Source organism: Acanthopagrus latus, chromosome 16 (genome assembly GCF_904848185.1).
Source record: "Acanthopagrus latus isolate v.2019 chromosome 16, fAcaLat1.1, whole genome shotgun sequence".
NCBI lineage: Eukaryota > Metazoa > Chordata > Actinopteri > Spariformes > Sparidae > Acanthopagrus > Acanthopagrus latus.
The window spans coordinates 13,541,075-13,562,227 of NC_051054.1; the positions used below are offsets into that span (position 1 = coordinate 13,541,075).

Below are 21,153 nucleotides of genomic sequence, written 5' to 3' on the forward strand. Positions count from 1 at the left end.
TCTTTTATTTTCCCAATAATGTACTTGGATGTTTGTACATTTCTTACTTCTATTGTTGCCGAGCACAATAATCGTCTGGATGGTCAAATAACTTTTTTGTTTAACTCTATAAACGTATTCAATCATTTTGGGTCATACCATTCCAATAATGCATTTTGTGTTAACATTTTTGGGTTTTTCTTGTTTGTTTCAGTGGAAAAAAAAAGAAAAATGAACAATTGTTATATCTAATCTTTCCATAAACTAAAACTAAAACATAAACTGAAATTGCAAGTTGACAGTTGATAGCAGTTATTCCCAATGATGGGAGCATCTTGGAATATTTAAGACAGAAAATAAAGGAAAAAATGTTTTTACTGAAATAATGTGATATGTTTGAGTCAGTATTTTTTGGTTGTACATAATTGCTGGGATGAAAGTACATTCATCCATGATTTTATAAGCAAACATGCGTTTCTAGATAGACTGAATTACCTGTAGTGACCATTCCTCCATACTCAAATAAATTTGGAATCAAAGGGCCACTGGTGCATCAGAGAACTGACATACATGCAGGCAAGTGTCCAACCACCCATACATAACTTAAGGTTTTTCTTGAAGATCAATTTATCCTTGACAGTGGGGAAAAGAACTTCAGTACATTAGAGGCATACCAGTATATTGTTTGGCCAGTGTTACTAGCTCATTTCAGCCAATCAGATATTTTGTTATCTGGGTATATGTTGCCGAATATGTGCCAAAAAAAATAAAAAATAAAAAATACAGTTTCTAAAACATGATAAAATTGTAAAATATGATGGGTTGTTACAGATTAAACTGTCCAACAGTATATATGGTATTGATAAACTTGGGTCTGCCCCCACCAGCTACAATAAATTATATCATGGAAATAATCTAACATAATAATCTTACACGGACCATTCTCCAGCATAATGAGTACTTTGAAAGGATTTATCTGGATTTTAACATTAATGGAAATATTTGGGATAATGTAAGTATCCAGCCAGCTCAATAAGAAATATATAAAATGTCTAGTCAATTTTGGACATCTTAATGCAGGCAGAATTCCTTACATATCATGTATATTATGCAGGACCTTTAATTGAGTATTTAAGTTTAGCTGTTTTTACTCACGTAAATGATCTGAATACTTTCTGAACTCTGATAATTCAGTTATACTTTAACACTCTTAAAGGGGCCCATCCAAAAAAAAAAAAAAAAAAAAAGGAAAGAGAGAGAAAAAGAGGACTTGCCCATGAAGGCAGGATCTTTAGTTGTAACATTGCCTTTACGTTTTGGTTTTGCCAATTTACCTTAAACACAGGGTCTGAGTACTTCCACCACTGTTAGAAACGGACTACCTGTGTGTTGTGTGGCTGTGTCTCGACCCTCTGTCAAGTCTTCCCAAATACGCTAAAAGCGGATGTTGTGTCCACTCGGCGCACTTCCGGGTAGCTCAGCTAGCTAGTCCGACAAACCGACCAACTTGTGACAATGACAGCACCAGCATAGCTGTCTGAGCTTCCCGAAAATGAGGGGCGTACTGTTAATTATCTTTCTGGCTCCTTGTTGGGTCAAATGCGCAATTAAGTCAAGAGTTACAACGGAGGAGAATCACGAAGAAAACCCGGAGTTGGGTAAGTAACTTAGCAAGCTAACCCGGGCTAACGTTAGCTTTAATGGTTATGCTCTATGTTTGTGGGAATACTGCGTATTGACGCTGATTTCAGTAACGCTACTACTCATTTATTTTGTGTGATTTAAAAATCGTATGTTTGGATGAACTCTTATAAAATGTTAAAACAAACAACCATCGAGACATGGCTAGCTGCTAAATAAAACCACATCATCGGGCTAGAAAGCGGATTTATCAGCTCAGTTCCTGATTGTGGTATTTGAACGTATCACGCTGATATCGCCGTTTTTTACTCGGTCGTGACTCGTAAATGACAGCTGCGACCTCTCCGTGTCTTCCAGATGAACTGAACTCCCTCCTGTCAGATTTTGAAGTCCTTCCAGTGTCAGGCCTCCAGCTGCACTCTGTTAGGAAGAGGGACGTCCACACCCAGTCCCACCTGGAGCGGCTGGTGAGCTTCAGAGCCCTGCAGAGGTACAGCAGCACCCTCATGTCTGACATAACCTACCTTAGTTGTTGGAGGCATGATACAAGATTGACTAAAATCTTAAAGTCTGTATTAAAATAAATATAGATTGAAAAAGTTGGCATAGAAATGTGCTCTGCTGCACCTGTCATATATATACACAAATCATTAATCAGATTTATCATGATGACATTGAGAGGGATTATCCTTACTTGTCCATGAGTATCCAAATGATGTCAAAAGCAGTCTTGTAGTCATGTTTGGGTTAATGTAGATAAAGTGTTTCTGTTTACTCTTCCACTTCCTCAGACAATTTAAGCTTTACTTGACCACCAACACGGGCCTTTTCACGGACGACTTCAAAGCTGTGTTTGTCGATAAACGTGGGAGGGAGAATAACTTCGATGTTCAACTTCAGAACTATTTCACCGGACATGTTATTGGTGAGTGATTGACTCATCGGATCAGGGATGTGCTGTATGTTTTGTTTCTTAAATGTATTTTTTTAGACACTGACTTTTACTTTGCATGCCCAAAACATGGAAAGCTTCACACTGTTCTTAAACCTTATTGAGAAATTGTCATCAAGTATTTTCCACTTATACTATTCAAATATGAGCAATAACTGTAATTTTGGATTCATGCCAATACTACTTTGTAACCGGCTCATGCAATGTATTGTTAGTGTGTCTATGCATATCTCGATCATTTAATAAGTAAGCTTTTTTGTTTGCCGTTTGCAGGAGAGGAGAATTCACGTGTGCAGGCGCACATAGATGGAGATGAGTTTTCTGCTCACATTCTGACAGATGAAGCAGAGTACAATGTAGAGGTAAGAAATGACTAGGTGTGCACACACAGGTAGTGTATGCATATTTGTATAGGTCTTGGGCTTCCTGTGTCTGACAGTATCATAGAATGTTGATCTAGTGGCTTAAAGTACTTTGTAATTTACCAGTTCAACCACCAGCTGCAGTGCCTGATGCAAGAATGCTAGAGGAGGAGAGGTTGGCAGTTAGGAAGTGAATGTCTTGTTGCTCAGTTTTTCTCATATCATGAGGATGTGTTGCATCAAAAGAATTGAAACTGATCTAAATCATCACACACACACAATCCAAAATGCTGAAGCAAGGCCTCAAAATCAAAGCATGTTTTAAAACGTAAGAACTATTATGTACCGTAATTTCAGTGAAGAATGAGAAGAAATTAAATGTCTGTCTCACACTGCCACTGCCTTCCTTTCTGTCTTCTTACTTGTTGTCATTGCTGCTCGCCTTTATCTTCGATTTTGTTCTCTAACACCAGCCCTTGTCTTCTGCCCATCCAGCCCCTGTGGAGGTTTACAAACTCCCCAGTCGATGGCAGGTTGCTTGTTTATCGCTCAGAAGACATCAGGAATCTGAGCCGCATCGCCTCCCCTAAAGTATGTGGATACGTCCATGCAGAGGCGAAGGACCTGCTGCCACAAACTGCCAGGAGGTATTCAGAGGTGGAGCAGGAAAAGGGTGAGCCTGCTATTAGATTCCCTCTCTAGAGGTGGAGAGTATTGCACATGCCTTTATAGTAGAAATGTGTAGGCAGAGGATGGAGTATATATAAAGGGTTAGAGTTCACAACTTGGGTGCAGCCCAGTCTATGTGCTCTTGTTTGTGGATGGTAAAGAGCAGGTTAAGAGTAGGAGGATAACAAATGTTTAAGGTTGTGAGAAGGAAGGAGGAATAGTTGTGAGACAAAGGAGGTGGGTGTTAGATTCTGTAACAGTCATGTTAATAAAAGCCTTTTTATCTGTAAAACCTAGCTTATGTTCTGCACATACACACTGCTGACAAGTGGGTATTATGTAACAACCGAAGGCCTTTTGATTCTTTTGTGCTGTGTTGGAAATGTAAAGCATATAACAGTGATAATGTGCCAGAGGAGAAATCTAGAGCACCTCTAACAGGCTGCTGGTTGAAAGCACTCATTGGGGATCTGAGTTGAGGTGAAGGTTCTTATGGAGGAGGTATTAAAATTCATGGAGGCTCTGCAGCCCAATGAGATGACTCTGAGTCGTCACTGGTCTCCCACGGCTTGTTGTGGAAGCCAGGGCAACGCACACCCACACTTGTGAACAGTGCATAGCCAAGTGTATGATGTAATGCTCAAATGGGATGTCTTCCTGTTGTCCTTTTCTGCTTTCTACTGACTGTTTGAAGGGGTTTCACATGTATGTATTTTTTTTACCTCTAGCCTCTAAATTGTGAGGATTTGCTGCTCAAATTTCTTTGTAAACAGAAAATGTTTACACAATGTCTTTTGACCTTTATGTAAATTGGTGATACAGTAATAACTCGCAGTTACTCAACGTACCCAGCCTTGCAAGTTTCTGAACATTTCCTCCATAAAAATTTCAAAGCTAGTTTCCCAATCTCGGTGTTAGTTTGGCAATATTCACAGTTTAAATCATCTTGGGATCTAGTGCAGTGCTTACTTGATCTATAATCAAGGAGATGTGTAATACAACCAGCTAGGCCGAGGAGTGCTTTGTTCATGTAGAAAATACATCCCCATGCACTCTGGATAGCTTTGATGATTTTTGCTATTCTCTTGCATTTTATAAATGTTCAGTTATGTTTTAATAGATTCAGCACAGAATTTTTTGTTTGAAAGTAAAGACCATTGAGTGTAATTTCACACACACAAAAAGAAACTGCTTTAGCTAGACAACTGTATGACAGATTCTACACTATGTGTTTGAGCTCAGCTTTCACTTAGTTGCCTCCTCTAGCAGTCAGAATACAAACCAAACCTCATTCACACTTATTATGCAGTCATGACTATACTATAAAGATAAACTGCTATTCAGTTCTGGCTTGAAGAACAGAGGCCGAGCTTAATCAGTTCACAGGCAAACGCAAAAGAAGACATGCTGCTAAATGTGAAAATGAGGGCAATTAACAGTTGGATACTAGAGCGTGGCCTCATTGTTAAACTTCTTGATGTCTTAATGTACCTATGTAAGCGTACCATTAACACTTTGAATATGGCAATGTTGCCCCCCCCCTCCTTTAAACATTTTCCTTTCTCTACTCCTACCTATGCATCTGTCTCTCTCTTGCTGGTCCTGCTGCTTCTTCCTGGCAGAGAACCATCACAGAGAGAAGAGACAGGTTCATGATCACAAGAAGAACACATGCCCCCTGTTGCTGGTTGCTGATTACCGCTTTTTCGAACACATGGGCCGCGGACAGGAGAGCGTCACACTCAACTACCTGGTCTGTCCTTATGAAACTCTTATTCGGTTATGACGATTATTTTTGTTTTTGATTTCCACAGTACAGTTTCATTTTATCTCACTGGAAAAGTATTTTTATATGTTAATGATTTTGTTTCTTTTCTCACTCAGATTGAGCTGATTGATCGAGTTGATGACATTTATAGGAACACAACTTGGGACGATGAATTCAAAGGCTACGGGGTCCAGATCGCACAGGTTTGTGTGTATGTGTGTGTGTGTGCCCTGTGATATGGTTCAAGTCTGACTGCTTGAATAATCACTCACCCCCTGCAGCCTAACGGCTCTGTTTATGCCAAGTCACTTCCGGAAGCGAAGCTGTGAATAAAACTGTCCTTCACTGGGTTTGAGAACAACACTTTTAGAAGGAACTGAAAGCTTTTGTTTAAGCCATGTGGGGTAATTTAATTTGTTCCACAGTCCCTGGGAATGAATGAAGACACTGTTTGTCATACTCTGAGTCTGCGGCTTTCTCACCAAAAAGATATGCATTCATTTAGCCGCTCAGAGTTACTTCCCAATTTTCTTCACCATATATGTCAAGAGGAACTTCTATTATGCTGCTTTTAAGCCCTAAACATGATGACTGATTTAAAGTCACAGAGTCTCATCTGCCTATGAATAAAAGCCATTTTTTTACAGGTTTGGGGCCAGTAATGACAGTCTTAACTTTAATGCATAATATTATCAGTGATTTAGGAGACACAACAATCTGATGTGGTCTTAAAATCTGAACTATGAAATGTTTTAATGAAAAATTAATTATGAACCAGTACACAAACATTTATTGAAATGCTTTCACTGAAATTGTAAATCCAAATGATGAATTGTTTGTAAAATGGCATATTTCATTCTCAGATCATCATCAACAAGGAAGCCACAAAGCCTCCTAGCCATTCTGACAAAAACTGGGCCCATTATAACATGAAAAACAGCCCAACTGGAAGGGAGGTCTGGGACGTGAAGAAACTTCTAGAGGTAGGAGACAGAGAGATATGTATAGACAAAATTCACTTTGTGAAAGGAAGAATAGGTTTTTTTCTGCTGGGACTGGATGTGATTTGGAAAAATAAACTTTAGTTTTGAACCATAAGAATGTGTAATGTGTTCACACAAATGTTTGTGTACAGCATGTCAAGTAACAAGAAACACACTGCAAAGTTTATGGGAAATGTTCCATTCAGAACAAATGTTGGTCAGAATATCTTTTATTTCCAAGTGTAATGGATCATTATCAAAGATGTTAACGCTATGGTTATTTATTTATTTTTTAAATTTATTTATTTATTTTTATTCCGAATATGCAAATAGAACATGGCTTCCTGATTGCTATTTAACAAATTATTTGCACAACATCATATGGAAATGAAGATTTTGAGGAAGCAAAATAATATGATAAAAAGATAAAATAAATGACATATGTGAAAAGGAGTGAGAAGAAGCATAGCTTGTTAGCTCTCACCCCTTTGTCTAAATGAAATATATATATATATATATATATATATATATATATATATATATATATATATATATATATATATATATATATATATATATATATATATATATATATATATATATATATATATATATATATATATATATATATATATATATATATATATATATACACACGCACACACACATTCTTTACCTTTCCATCACCATGCCACATCAATTAATAAATGATAATCACCAATACTCATTAATGACCATTATCCATTGTACCCGCTAAATAACATGTGTTTATACATTTTCTTGAACTGGTTGATATTTGGACTTTGCTTGAGTTCCTCACTTAGGTTGTTCCATAGCTTGACACCATATATACAGAAATTTTTCAAGGTTGTTCGTCTGTTTATTCTTTTGAAGTTATGTTCCCCTCTTAATTGATAACCTCCCTCCCGATTTCTAAATAAATTTTGGATATTTTCTGCTAATTGTCTGTTTTTTGCCTTATACATGATAATTGCTGTTTGGTAAGACACAATGTCAGTGAATTTCAGTAGTTTTGATTGTATAAAAAGTGGATTTGTATGTTCCAAGTAGCTGACCTTATGAATAGTCCTTATTGCTCTTTTCTGCAGGATAGTAAGTGACCGTAATGAAGTTTTGTAAGTGTTTCCCCAGACCTCAGCGCAGTAATGCATATATGGCAAGACCAGTGAACAGTACAGGTTATGTTTAGAATAAAGAGATTGGTTTAAGTTATTATAATTGCATGCTACAGTTTGTCCACATGGTGTCAGAGTGAAGAAATCTTGTTCATAAACAAGTAATGTCAGTGTTAATATTATTTCACAAGTTTTTTTCTCTGATGTCCTTATTTTTCTATGTGCAGTTTTATTGGTGTCAGTCAAACCTCAACAGAGTTGTACAGTTTTGGGAGTCCTTGTGAAATGGGGAGCTTAAGAGATTTTGACATATACAGATGTTGGTAAATAATAGTTTCAATGTGTCCCTCAGCAATTCAGCTCAGACATCGCTGACAACGCCTCCACTGTGTGTCTGGCCCACCTGTTCACCTATCAGGACTTCGATGAGGGCACACTGGGGCTGGCCTACGTGGCTCCCTCCAAACCTCAGGCCCTGGGTGGCCTCTGCCCAAAACGTAAGGACACATGCATTACCCCAAGGCAAAATGGGTTTGTTTTGATAACCTAAGTGTTAAATGGTGTATAATATACATGTATATCTACATAATGCAGCACCTACTTCACCAGTATATGGTTGATATTGATTTAATATTTTAGCATGTTACAACACTTTGTTCTGTTGTTATGCCCATGTGTCATAAAGATGTTTGAGCGCTGCTTGTGCGGAGATGTATGAAATATTCAAAAGGCAAAGATATAAGTTTCCAGCTCAAAGACAAACCAGACAAACTGCGTTCCGAGCTATTGTAAAGCAAAGCAAACTCTGAATTCTTTCTTGTATTGTGTCATTCTGTAGCGTACTACCCACATCACTCCATAAAGAAGCCCAGTTACCTCAACACAGGCCTGACCAGCACCAAGAACTACGGCAAGACCATCTTAACAAAGGTCTGTTGTACCGTTTCTCAATCTTCATCTGTGACAACTCTAATTATTGGTTGCACTGGCTTTAGCCAGAATCTTATGCAACATATCATCCTGCCAAGTTTATGCTCTAAGTAGGGCAGACACACCTTTTTGTGGGGGTGTTATGAGTAACAATGTTGGTTAACCCATTTGCGCCTTGACTCCTCAGTACCCAGCGTTTTGCTTGCACCTCTGCACAGTTCTGCTAAGTTTGAAAACACTGATGTGAGCTGGGAGGAAGGCTGTTGGTTGAGTGTGTGTCTGTAGCCTCTGTGATAATATACATGTTTTTTATCGGTCAAACATCAACATCCTTTTGGCGCTTGTTAGATTTTGATAAATTTGGTGTGTTTCTGTCTGAACAGGAGGCAGATTTGGTGACGACCCACGAGCTCGGCCATAACTTTGGAGCAGAGCACGATCCTGACAACATACCTTACTGTGCTCCCAGTGATGACCATGGGGGAAAGTTTGTCATGTACCCTATCGCTGTTAGCGGAGACCATGTCAACAACAAGGTGCCTTCCCCCCAAAACTACAATACAACATAACAGCATGACCTTTTATGGATCGCTTGGTATATAACAAACTATGATGACAGTTATGAGGATACACTAAGTTAATCAATGATGCAATGTGTGATATGAAGTGTGAATTCCAATCTTGCTTAAAATGGCGAGTGTTGGATAATGTGTCACAGTTGTTCCTGTGAAATATAATGACAGACAGTTAATGTACTGTACCTCCCCCGCCACTGGCCTTAACAGCTAATAGGTGAATGAGCTCTGCTGTAGTTTAAGTTGAAAAGTGCTGCTGAGAATTTGTCACTGTGGCTGTATCATTATTTTCGTAAAATAAAAAGATGCACTTGTTTCAGGTAGAATCACCATTGCTTCACCAACATTGTATACATGTTATCTATACAGCTATTTGAGTAAATATCTGATGAATTATTTTGCATCAAAAATGAGTTATACCTGTTATTACTGTAGTGCATTAGTATCATTGCAGTCAATCATAATTAACCATTTGGCATCCACACCTAGGTAATAACCTAACCACCATCTACTTCTCCTTCCCCCCTTCAGCGTTTCTCCAACTGCAGCAAGATCTCTGTTGGAAAGACGTTACGTTTCAAGGCTCCTGTGTGCTTCAAGGAGAGGAACAGCAAGGTATGTGGGAACTCCAGAGTGGAGGAGGGGGAGGAGTGCGACCCAGGGCTCCTCCACATCAACGACGACCCTTGCTGCTCATCGGACTGCAAATTCAAACGTAATGCACAGTGCAGGTATGACATCTAAAAGATGCACTAAAATGTACAAAACACACTCTTAAAGTCTAAATACATGCTCAAACATTGGATAGATTAAATTGATGATGATCTTGAATGAAATCTTTGTAGTGAGAGATTGAGTCACATATGCGTTCATCACCTCTGTTCTCGCCACAGTGACAGAAACAGCCCTTGCTGTAGGAATTGCATGTTTGAGCAGGCAGGAACAAGGTGCCAGGAAGCCATCAATGCTACCTGTAAAGGCATATCCTCTTGCACAGGTGAGCTCCTCCTGCTGGAGTAACATGAGAACTGCAGCAAGACTATTTGCTGTAGAGTTGGATGCCTTTTTTTTTTAAAAATGGATCAATCACAGATACCTTGAAAAACTATATATCTCTCTCCATTTCCCTCATATATTAGGCAACAGCAGTCAGTGTCCACCTCCTGCAAACGCTGCTGACAACACAACGTGTGTAGACAACGGCAAGTGCCACAATGGGGAGTGCAACCCTTTCTGTGAGGCCATGCAGAACCTCCAGTCCTGTGCCTGCAACGGTAAAGAGCATACAAGTAACCCTTGTATTTTCAAGGTTAGGATTTCTGGAATGCTGGAATTTCAACATCCACAGCATAGTCTGGTGTTTCACCCATGGAATCACTCGTGTAGCCTAAACCAAAATGTGTTAATGTTATTTTAAATGAAACAGTCTCATTGTAATATTTGTTAGTTGTCCTCTAGTGTTGAAATTAGTAGGAAAGGATTTAAATAACCAAATTTGACTCTCTGAACTCTGACTTCAGTTGAAGGATTAAAAGATTCTCTAGGGGATTTGATAATCCTACAAGCTGTGGGCTTTCAAAACCCTTTAACAGTTACATATTCAGAAATGTATCATCATAAACAACAGAACTGTTTCTTTATTTCTTTTAAAGTAAATAATATGATTTTTTCAGATGTGAGGGGCTTATTTTAAAGATTAAAGAGATCATCCCATGTTTGAATGAATCTTTTAATCTCTGTCCTAAAAAAACAATATTAACGTGTGCACTGCCACTGTTAATCGGGGCTATAGTTATTACAATCTTGCAAACATTTAAAACAGTTAAATGCCATTCAAGTTAATCTCTTGTGTTTGCAGAGACAGAGCACTCTTGTAAAGTGTGCTGCAGGGGACAAGATGGCACCTGCTCTCCCTTTGTCCAGGATAATGGCAGTTTTCTTTTCCTTCGCAAAGGCAAACCCTGCACTGTGGGCTTTTGTGACGAGGGTGTAAGTCGACAGATCCTTTCCCTCTACAGACATGTTTTTTTCAGTCAGTGGTCTTAAAAGATGTATGAGTGATTGGATGAGTTTGTTTGTTTTTAAAACAGGGAAAGTGCATGAAGCAGGTACAGGACGTTATCGAGAGGTTGTGGGATTTCATCGACAAGCTGGACATTAACACATTTGGTGAGTTACAACAGGCCATTTTGAAATCCAGTCAACCATATGAGAATGTGTAAAATATCTTGTTGATGACTGTATTAGTTGAGGCAAGCTTAGACCTTTCTGTCTCAACGCTGCCTCTCCACAGGGAAATTCCTGGCTGATAACATAGTGGGCTCTGTCGTGGTGTTTTCCCTCATATTTTGGATTCCTCTCAGCATCCTTGTTCACTGTGTGGTAAGAAATTGACTCTGTAGCTCTGTGGTTGAAGGTCAGCGACATTAATAGATGTTAATTCTTTTACTTTGTCAAATCCTGAAAGTCCTGTGTCTTTTTGTTTGTCTCTGCAGGACAAACGACTTGACCAGCAGTATGAGGAGAAGTGCTTCTACTACCCTCCGAGTGTAAGTTTCTTATCCCTTAAATGCCCCCACATATATGAATCCTGTGCACCAGCCTTGCTACCACACTAACCAATGCCAGTACTAATAAATTCCCACATTACATCTTTTAAAAACACTGACACCTACAGGAAAGGACAAGGAGCATGACGGTTGATCGTGCAGGTTGAGGTATTTGCCTTGCATGGCATGTTCTGTCACCATTAAACGAGACGTTCTAACATGTTTGATGCAACAATAAAAACTTAGATTAGTTAAAGCATTTTCATCAGTGGTTTTAAACAGCGTAACAGTGTAGAAATATGATAAACAAAACATGCAGAGACTCAAGGATCTAAAAAATAGTTGTGTAACTGGTGTTAGGTTTCTTTCTTCATTTTAATGGCCCAGAAAATATATATTTTTAAACCTGCTTTTTACACTTTGGGGAAGAGAAGCACATGGACACAACACAATGCGCTCAGGCTAGAACACGTGAACATTTTTCTTTTTGCCTGTCCTCTTTTTACTGGTTTAAAATGGCAGAGGTCTGTTTGATGAAAACTTATGTCACGTATTGTTGTGCATCAGTCAGGACATAGTAGTGTTTGAATAAAACATTCACACTCTTGTATCGTCACTCCCAAGACAGTCCTGACAAAATCTGGTGCTAAATTGGCTCTGAGTCTTGAAAACACGTGGGTAAGAGCAGGACATGAACGGATTCATGAGCTCCAACAGGAGGCGATGTGAGCTAGTGGTCAGGGCACCCGTCAGTCAGGGCCTCACTGTCACTGCTGACTCCCAAGCTCCGAATGACCTGTGCATCACTCTTTGCCTTGGCCCTTTCCCATCCTCATTGGAACTGCAGCAGATGGTGGAAGTTTGTAGTAGAGCTCCCGCCATAGGTGAGTCCGTGAGTGCGCCATGGTTTGGTGTTGCGATGCGTTGCCATTGAGTCCATGACGGTGCATGGTCAGTGGCCGACGTTTGGGATACTCCTGCAGTCACTTACTCCTTGATGTAATTACTGATCTGGTTGCACATTTCCAGGCTTAAGACTCAGCTGTGACCTTTTCATCTGAGAGATCAAGTAAGAGAGGTTGAAGAAAACACAATAACTAAAGCAACTAGTTTAATATGACTAAACCGCTGCAAGCATGTGTTCTTCTACACCAGTCTGATCAGAAATTACCTCAAGAAAGTAAGATGGGCTTTTAGGAGTATTCAAACAACGAGAGGACTGAACAGGTTGCACCTTGTTGTCTTTGTGGAATCTGATGCAGTGTGTGTCAACATTTAAGTTTGCATCTGCTGCTGTTCAAAGCCCCAACATGAACAGGGTGATGTCCTTTAGGTGATTGTTATTTGTTTGTTTGTTTTTTTTTATCTTTTCTTTTTTACTGGCTGTCTGCACTGTGTTGAGTCTTTTTTTTTTAGGTTTGATTGGGAACACGTGGAGACTGAGGGTACATTCCTCTGTAGACCTTTCTCACGGCAGACATTTTGCCTTGCGCAGGAGCAACTAACAACGTTAATGATGGCTTAATTCCATTTAAGGTGTGACGGTACATCCTGCAAGTGAGATAGCATGCACAAAATTCTATTAAATGGACTGGAGCCATTATTAATATTAGTTCCACCTTTGTTTTACAACACAAACTGTCCACCATGAGAAATGTTTGTTTTACTCATTCCCACTTTGAAAGGGGCTACTGGGGATAGTAAATGGGATGGAGATAGCCGGCGGTATTACCTAAGTTCTCTTAAAGTATAATGGCAACATTTTTAGGGTTTTAAAGAAAGAGTTAACCCAATAATGAAAACTCGGTCATCATTCATTGACTGTCAAGTTGATGAAAAGTCTGGTTAAGTTTTGAGGTTTTAAAAAACAAAACAAAAAGCAAGTCTCTGTCTTCTTCGTTTAGGAGAATGCTGCGACGCTATATTGTTGCGAAGCTCCAGAAATGTAGTCTTGGGGACTACAAAACTTCACTCGACTTTCTATTGGCATTTGGCAGACTGCATTTTCATTTTTGGATGATTCCAAATGATTGACTTATTCTTTATCTATTCTGTTGCCTTATTTGAGCAGAATGCAGTAAAAATGGAATGGATCCCACCTCAGTCAGATTCAGCTTTGTAGTTCCTCTGTCTCACTTTTTGTTCTTTGCTCTTCAGAGTCAAGAAATGCTGAGCAACCTCGAGTCAGCATCCGTGCGCATCGTCAAGCCTCATCAGCCTCCCTCCTTCTCCGCCGGCCGGACCGCGCCCTCCTCCCTGCCCCATCAGTCTCAGCAGCAGAGCCAGGTCGGGTCAACCTCCGCAGCCAGCAGCGCCAGCAGCAGTACCCAGGCCCCCGGTCCGAGCTGCGGCCTTACCCCGGACAGCGCAGGGGGGCTGCGGATGGCCACCATCCAGGAGGACATCAGCATCGACTCTCACCCGGGAGAGGAGGGCCTGTCGGACGATTTCACAACCGCAGGAGCCTGCTCGTCGGGTATGAAATCCTCCTACGAGGATCTGACAGAACAGAACCAGCCAGCCAAGGAGCGGCGGCGCCTCAAGAGGCAGGAGTGCATTGACACGAAAGAGACAGAGTGCTGAGAGCAAACGACCAGTACAGATATGTGTTTTAGGGAACATTACATACATTCTTCTTATCGCAAATCACAGTAAGTGTCGAACAGTAAAAGCCTCATGTTTAAAAACATTTCAACCAGCATTAGATGTAGATATTATTCCGTCAGCTAGTACTTGGAGTAAACCACCACACTGACAAGACATGAATTATCTTTAAAAAAAAAAGAAAAAAAAAAAAAAAAAGAGTGAATTCATGTTAAGGCGTGCCCGTGGTGCCTTTGTCAGTTAGGTGGTGGGGGTCCTGGCAGATCTGAGTATGCCTGTGGAAACTAATCTACCGCAGTCTGGTTGCCCAAACACAGAATATTCTAAATAAAATATCATTTTTTTAATAACCCAGTGGCTAACGGTTTCTATTTCTTTTTTCAGGAACAAAAAATATCAGTGATCTTAGCCAGTGTCGTGTTTAAAAAAAGAAAAAGTGTCATGTTAACAGCTTCAGCCTCACATTTCCCCTCTAAATTCTAGTGCACAGACCAAGTGCTCCACTAGCTGTTCACACGTGAGTGATGTAACATATTAGTGATGTTGTGTGTGTGTGGTTATTTTCCTGTGAAAAGGAAACATTTCATTGTGATATATTAAACAGCAGATGCTGAACTTTATCCGAAAAATTACCTGAATCTGTCATAACTGCACTTGAAGTATTTTTCACATCACTGGAGGAATGAAATAAGTCGTAGACAAGTTCTTACTGTGCTGTGTCTTCAAAGGTTTCTTGTAAAAAAAGAAAAAATTAAAAATGCAGGCTTGTATATTTTGACCCCTTTGTACTGAGGATGCAACATTATGAATCATGTGCACAGCAGTTTCCATCAGTGTTACATTTGTTGTTTGATTTTTTTGTCATGTCTTCTTTTCCCACTTCACCTCTGTACAAAAAACATGGTGCCTTTTCAGATTTTGTGCCTATCCTTCATGAGCAAAAGGACAAGAAAATTCCCAGTAGTTGAGCATGAGTCTGGACAATCCTGAATTTGATTTTGAAACAAGACTGAGGTGCTCAAATGTTATTTTTCCACTTGGTTTTCTGTCCTCGTGCCATCTTGACTCATGCACCTCTTTATTTAATGCCGTCTCACCACTGTTGCCTGCTGTCTCACATGTGGGAATTGTGAAATATGTATTTAGACTGTCAATTTAACTGTGTAGCTAACTGACTCTTCTGGATGGATGTGAACTGTTACGCAACAATCAGATTTCATGTGTCATATATTCTGATGGTGTATATTCTTAATGTTTCTATGCATATAAATGTCCTTTTTAAGTTTCTTGCTTGTATAACCTACACACATCTTAAAATAAAAATCTTTATTGTGCATTTTAAACAGAATACACAGTCTCGCATTTGATTTGTATTTAAGTGCAACACACAAATACTAGTGAGTTTTTTAAATAGACTTTCCAGATGTTCTGTAAGGCTTCACTGCTCACAGAGGAGGCTGCTCTCAGGGCTCTTGGCGTCGATGTCTCCCCAGTAGGGCAGGATGAAGGGCAGGTCGGCCACGCGACTCTCCAGCAGTCCCCACAGGTGCTGAGCCACAAATTGGTTTCCCTTTTCTGAGAGATGCAGCCCGTCGGACAGGTATGCTGTGAAGTCCTGTGGAGCAAAGGACAAAACAGGAAGTCTGTGGCGGTACTGGTTGTAAATTACTTATGGGCCAGGCCAGCCTAAACATGAAAAACTAGGGGAATGCCCAATGTCTGCTACTTGGGCAATGAACCAACAAACAAATGCCTCTTCTGGGTACAATAAACAAATGCCCTCTGACAAGCCCCAGGGGAATAACATGGTGAACTGCAGGTGTAAACGGGCTCGGGTCTAAAGGAGTTCCCCAAATAAAAAGTTCCTTCAAGAAAGATGTGGGGCAGCTAAGAAAACAAAATAAGGCCTGGATAGACCAGAGTTTCTGGCTGGAAATCCAAGGGGGAATGAGGTTCTCAATAATTCAGAATGGGTCAGGGGCAGATTCAGTATGAGGGTGAGAGCCACCTGTGTGCCATTCCCCACCTCCTTTAAGCCTTCACAACAAGGGTGACGTTGCACCGTGATTGGCTGTGAGGGAAATGTCCCAAGTTGCTTCCACTCAGGAGTCTCCCCACCTCAATCAGTCACACAAACAAAGAAAAACAGCAAGTCTCAAACAATTGGACTTCAGTTTATCACATGTCAAGGAATTTGTATAATTTAGGAAACAATGTGAAAAACTTGAGGACAACGTGCGTGTTGACAATATATACAGGACTATATATATATATATATATATATATATATATATATATATATATATATATATATATATATATATATTATATATATATATATATATATATATATGAATGAGAGAGAGAGAGAGAGAGAGAGAGAGTCCTGTATGTATAACAAATGAAGCTATCATTTTTCCTGCCCATTCAGTTTATCATTTGATTCAGAAATTGGAATTTAGATTAATTAGAGCTCTAAGAGATGTTTACATTAAAGTTTCATCTTATTAAAATAAACACAAAATAGAGAAGATAACTGATGTGATTCATCATTAGAAATGTTTTTCTTCATATATGTTGTATATTGCATGTCTGCCTGTGGACGAGGTTAATGTTTTTCACGTTCAGCTGACCTGTTGCACTCCAACCAAAAGATTCTTTAGGTTACACTAGCAGAACTACCAACTGGAATTAATTAACTGGAATATATAACTACTTAAGTTATATTAAGTGTCAAAATTACATATTATTACCAATAACCTTAACCCTACGATGTATGGTGAATTCCTGTCTTGTGCGGCCTCTACCAGCATGCTGCAGTGACTGTGATGGGCACCACCCACCTGCCCGTCCTTCTGCATGAGTGTCCACAGGTCCAGCACATCTGAGCCACACTGACCGGCGGCATGCACACAAGCCTGCGCATACAGCCCCGCTACAGAGTTGTGACGATTGAGAGAACATCCTGGAAAAGACATGAAGAAGCACTCATGATATTTGTTGGCCTTGAGTGCACAAATGGTCTGTGTGAGTGCTACCTTTCAAAATGCACTCCTTCTCCCAGGCTGCCTCGTGAAGAGGCGGAGGGGTGATGAAGATCACTCTGTCTGCTGAAACTCCGGCTGAAGCCAGAAGCCTGGTGATCTCCTTCAGGTTCTCTGAGTACTCCTGAACAGGGACGTGCTGCTGGGGGTTTTCATCTGCAGGGCAGGGGCAGACGAAAAGAGGCAAAATCATACAGAAACCTTGGAAAAAGGTGATCCATTATTATTGATAATTTTTCTAGGCTGTTTTCAATGATTTACTTTGAATCATCCCAAATGGTGACGTGCTGGGACATGTGTTGCATGTCTATATGTCTTTAAAAAAAATCCACAAGACCAATAAAGGAAAGAAATATATATATATATATATATATATATATATATATATATATATATATATATATATATATATATATATATATATATATATATGCTTACTAAATCAGATAAAGTCTCAAAATATTGTTCATCTGCTTTAACTGGCATTACTGCAGGTTTTTCCAGTGCCATGTACCTTTTAGTGCACTGTCGTTGGCTCCAAAGAAGACAGTGACAGCAGCTATGTTGTTGTCTGCTGAGTTCTGAGTGTTGATGATGCGAGGAAGAAGGATTTTGCCCCATCTGGAGTTGTAGCCCGACAGTCCTCTGTTTACAACATCACACTTTCTGAAGGGAAAAAAAAACCACGTCAGATTCAGATGCTGTACCAAATGTGGCTGCACACTCCAATAACAAACCACACCAGTTCCATTGTTTGGAAAATCTAAGGTGTTTGTGAGATATAGCTGAGCACTAATTCATTTCTACAAACATTCAGAAACGACTTTCTGAGAACCTCTTACCTCGCAAGCTTGTGGGCAAGTTCCGCTCCCCAGCCATTGGCTTGAAATGAAAACTGAAAGAATCAATACGACTGTTTTATTCACTGGCAAGCTATCGGCTAATGCTAACTCACAACAATACAATGCGATACAATATAACACTCTTTCAAATCTATGTTCATGCAAGACTAACCTGCGTGATGGAGTCCCCAAATAAAATCACTTTAGGCCAAATTACTGTTTTTAAGTTGGACATCATGGACTTAAAGGAAGGAACCGTAAAGAGGTTGCAATGAATAAACCCGCACTTCCGGAACGATGGTCGTGGGCGTGTCACCAAACTTCACAATAAAAGTCTGATCATTCGTGCAAAACTATGGTTTGTAAAACAGCTTAGATATTTAAGATGATATTGCATTATCGCTAGTAAAGTATAATTATGAAATATGGCTTAATTATAAACGTAAACGTGTATTATCATATTGTGCAAGCCCAAGTTAGATTGCATTAGTTCTGGCACTTAAACTTATTAATATATTTACAAACTGGTAACTGGATATTTTGTCAAATCGTTTGCTTTTCGTCGAATTACAAAATTTTACATAGAAAATTATGAGGGAAAAAAAACACATATGTACAATTAAGGAAATATAGGAAGATTGCTTGTTTGCTCGCTAAATCAATTTAAAAGTGCACTATGTAGTTTTGGCGAGGATATTTTCTTTAGAAGAAAGAAAGATCTTCGTTGACTGAAATTTTTTTTTCATGCCTTGCTAAACTAATAAACATACTTTCTCCAAAGAAAATTACCTTAAGGACAACACATGGTTATATTTGGCAGACCTTGCCACCTTACTAGCTCCAAACTGTGCTCTGGGACCTTATGTTCCTCTTGTTTACTCAGTTATCGAAAACATTAACATTTCTGAGTTTGTATTATTTCTTCATTAATATTGTACATTTGAAAAACTGAGCTTCTCCAAAGTTCCACAGTGATTCACACCCACCACTAGTGGGCGCTGAAGGTAGTCGAGCCGCCCTCAACGTCACGGAAATGAACCTTCTTCTTCTGCTCCCCGTAAACATGGCGGCGGTCAAACAACATCTTGCAAGGGGAGCGTACGACTTTGCACAGAAAACATGCAACAGATACCTCTTAAAAAGTCATAAAAAGCCGGGTGAAATCGCAATACAAGCATCGTCTCTGTCGGCGGGGTTTCTGTTTGGTGATATTCAAAATGGAGGACTGTACAGAGCTAAAAACAATGCGGACAGTGTGACCGTCGGGGTTCCACAGGACACTTACACAAGGGTAACTCCGGTGTTTGATGCCGCTAACAACGTGTGGAGCGACAGTAATGTCATTGAATCATATTATCATTATGGACATAATGAGTTTTCACATGTTGTCAAAACTCCGGTTCAGAATGTGGAAAGAAATCCCCCTTGTTACCAGGGAAACGACAAGTTTCGGAGGACTTCCTGCACCCTCAGGTCCGCTCAGCGCTCGTGTTGGGGACATGGACAGCTTGTGTCCATCAGATCTTACAGCGGCAACGGAGCCCGTTCTGAGCCCCTTTACAGAACCAAAACCGGCTACTATGACATCCTGCAGGTTTCGCCTACCGCCACCCAAGCCCAGGTAAAGACAGCCTACTACAAGCAGTCCTTCATCTACCACCCGGACAGAAACTCCGGCGGCGAAGAGGCCACCGTCCGCTTCTCTGAGATCAGCGAGGCCTACACTGTGCTGGGCAACAAGGTGCTGAGGAAGAAATACGACCGGGGTCTCTTGACTCAGTCGGACCTCGTCGCCATAGCCAGGCCCTCCGGTAAAGACACCGCCGGGAGCTCCGGGAAACAGCAAGGCGACAGACGGCGGTCTGTGATGGGCGCAGACACCCGGGGGGGCATCTATGACTTCGACAACTTTTTCAAGGCCCACTACAACGAGCAGCTGCAGAGAGAGAAGGACCTGAGGGTTCGCAAAGAGGAGATGCTGAAGCGGAAGCAGGAGACTGTTGCGGACAAGAAGCTGGACAGGGCGATAGACATTGGGCTTGTGATGATGCTGGTGACGGCCGTGGCTCTTCTATTCAGCTTAAAAAGCGGAAGCTAATGGCGTACGAGGAGGAAGACTGACTTCGGACTTGGATCATCATCACCACTGCTCACACTACAAGAAAACAATGCTGACATGACTGTGAAGCGCCCTCTGTCCTTTGACCTCTCTACGTAGAGAGCAGTCCATGAAATGTCACGACTTAACACCACCCCTGTTATAAATGTAACACAGAACAATTGTGCAATTTGTTTTGTTGGCTTACACCGAGAAGCTGCTATTGAGACTAACCTGTAATGGGCACATGTTGTAGCTGTCATTCAACACAGTATGCATTAGTGGTCGAGATGAATCTGTGCACTGGTTTGTTGGCGTTGTCGCTCAGAGCCAAAGCAAACCCCAGCAGCAGGGACGGGTGTTTTATTTCTCAGCGATGCAGCTGCATGTTAGGTTATCAAATCAACTCTTTTGCTTTGAGGAATCTTTTTATTTTTTAAAACCAAATCAAGCCACTGTTCAAATGTAGACAAGCAGTCCAGTAGTTAAAAATAACACAATTCTAATTTAATCCAGTGATGATCTGATCTAAGAATATCTAACAAAGTCTGCTTTGGTACCAACAGCTCTCCCCAGGAGTCCTGTCTTTAAGTGTGCTCCACAACACTGAGTAAACATGCTGACAGAGGAACATTCAGTGGTTGAGTCACAACCTCCAAGCACTATATTTGAACTCTTTTGGCTTTTATAAAGTCATCTGTTTGGCAGATTTCTTTATTTTTAATGGTGAAGCAAGTTTCTTTGGTAGTTTTAATGAATTGCTGTTTATGAAATGTTAATAGCAGTACAAAGAAGTGAGGGATTTGTGGATCTGTTCTATCATGAGAGCCCAAGAAGCGGGGGCATTATAGGGACTGTAGTTTTATCCTCAGACAGTTAAGTTAAAGTATGTGCCTTGGATGATATTTATTGTAAAAATCAGAGCTCATATTGTCTTGATTGTCATTAACTATTAAATGACTTGTGAGCAGTGCCCATCAGCGCACAGTTAACAAATGTGGCTTGCTTTTTTCCCACTCTA

General features: G+C 40.2%; 3 protein-coding genes across 6 annotated transcripts; 2 read left to right on the top strand and 1 right to left on the bottom strand.

Moving 5' to 3' along the window:
* The first annotated feature begins 1,328 nt into the window (after nucleotides 1-1,328).
* adam17a (ADAM metallopeptidase domain 17a) lies at nucleotides 1,329-15,368 on the top strand. 2 transcript variants are annotated; one of them, XM_037072254.1, is made up of 19 exons: nucleotides 1,329-1,637; nucleotides 1,978-2,110; nucleotides 2,412-2,545; nucleotides 2,846-2,934; nucleotides 3,430-3,607; nucleotides 5,226-5,356; nucleotides 5,488-5,574; nucleotides 6,235-6,354; nucleotides 7,843-7,987; nucleotides 8,329-8,420; nucleotides 8,804-8,956; nucleotides 9,527-9,726; nucleotides 9,889-9,992; nucleotides 10,135-10,269; nucleotides 10,854-10,984; nucleotides 11,086-11,164; nucleotides 11,289-11,377; nucleotides 11,491-11,544; nucleotides 12,392-13,678. In XM_037072254.1, the coding sequence occupies exons 1-19, from the start codon at nucleotides 1,532-1,534 to the stop codon at nucleotides 12,476-12,478; spliced, it is 2,247 nt and encodes a 748-aa protein (XP_036928149.1). In that variant the 5' UTR covers nucleotides 1,329-1,531; the 3' UTR covers nucleotides 12,479-13,678. The 2 variants fall into 2 exon arrangements, with proteins under 2 accessions (XP_036928149.1, XP_036928148.1); XM_037072253.1 differs by lacking the exon at nucleotides 12,392-13,678 and adding an exon at nucleotides 13,702-15,368 and having other exon boundaries at nucleotides 1,336-1,637.
* Nucleotides 15,369-15,459: 91 nt separating this feature from the next.
* On the bottom strand, nucleotides 15,460-21,036 carry iah1 (isoamyl acetate hydrolyzing esterase 1 (putative)). Of its 3 annotated transcripts, XM_037072260.1 has the most exons (7): nucleotides 18,207-18,359; nucleotides 18,035-18,087; nucleotides 17,707-17,858; nucleotides 17,187-17,348; nucleotides 16,992-17,113; nucleotides 16,175-16,266; nucleotides 15,626-15,763 (listed from the first exon to the last, which is right to left on the bottom strand). In XM_037072260.1, the coding sequence occupies exons 1-6, from the start codon at nucleotides 18,270-18,272 to the stop codon at nucleotides 16,180-16,182; spliced, it is 642 nt and encodes a 213-aa protein (XP_036928155.1). In that variant the 5' UTR covers nucleotides 18,273-18,359; the 3' UTR covers nucleotides 15,626-15,763; nucleotides 16,175-16,179. The 3 variants fall into 3 exon arrangements, with proteins under 3 accessions (XP_036928154.1, XP_036928152.1, XP_036928155.1); XM_037072259.1 differs by lacking the exons at nucleotides 16,175-16,266; nucleotides 18,207-18,359 and adding an exon at nucleotides 20,367-21,036 and having other exon boundaries at nucleotides 15,460-15,763; XM_037072257.1 differs by lacking the exon at nucleotides 16,175-16,266 and having other exon boundaries at nucleotides 15,460-15,763; nucleotides 18,207-18,358.
* Nucleotides 19,038-21,115, top strand: LOC119004928. The gene has a single exon (XM_037072256.1). The coding sequence runs from the start codon at nucleotides 19,068-19,070 to the stop codon at nucleotides 20,130-20,132; it is 1,065 nt and encodes a 354-aa protein (XP_036928151.1). The 5' UTR covers nucleotides 19,038-19,067; the 3' UTR covers nucleotides 20,133-21,115.
* The last annotated feature ends 38 nt before the right edge of the window (nucleotides 21,116-21,153 follow it).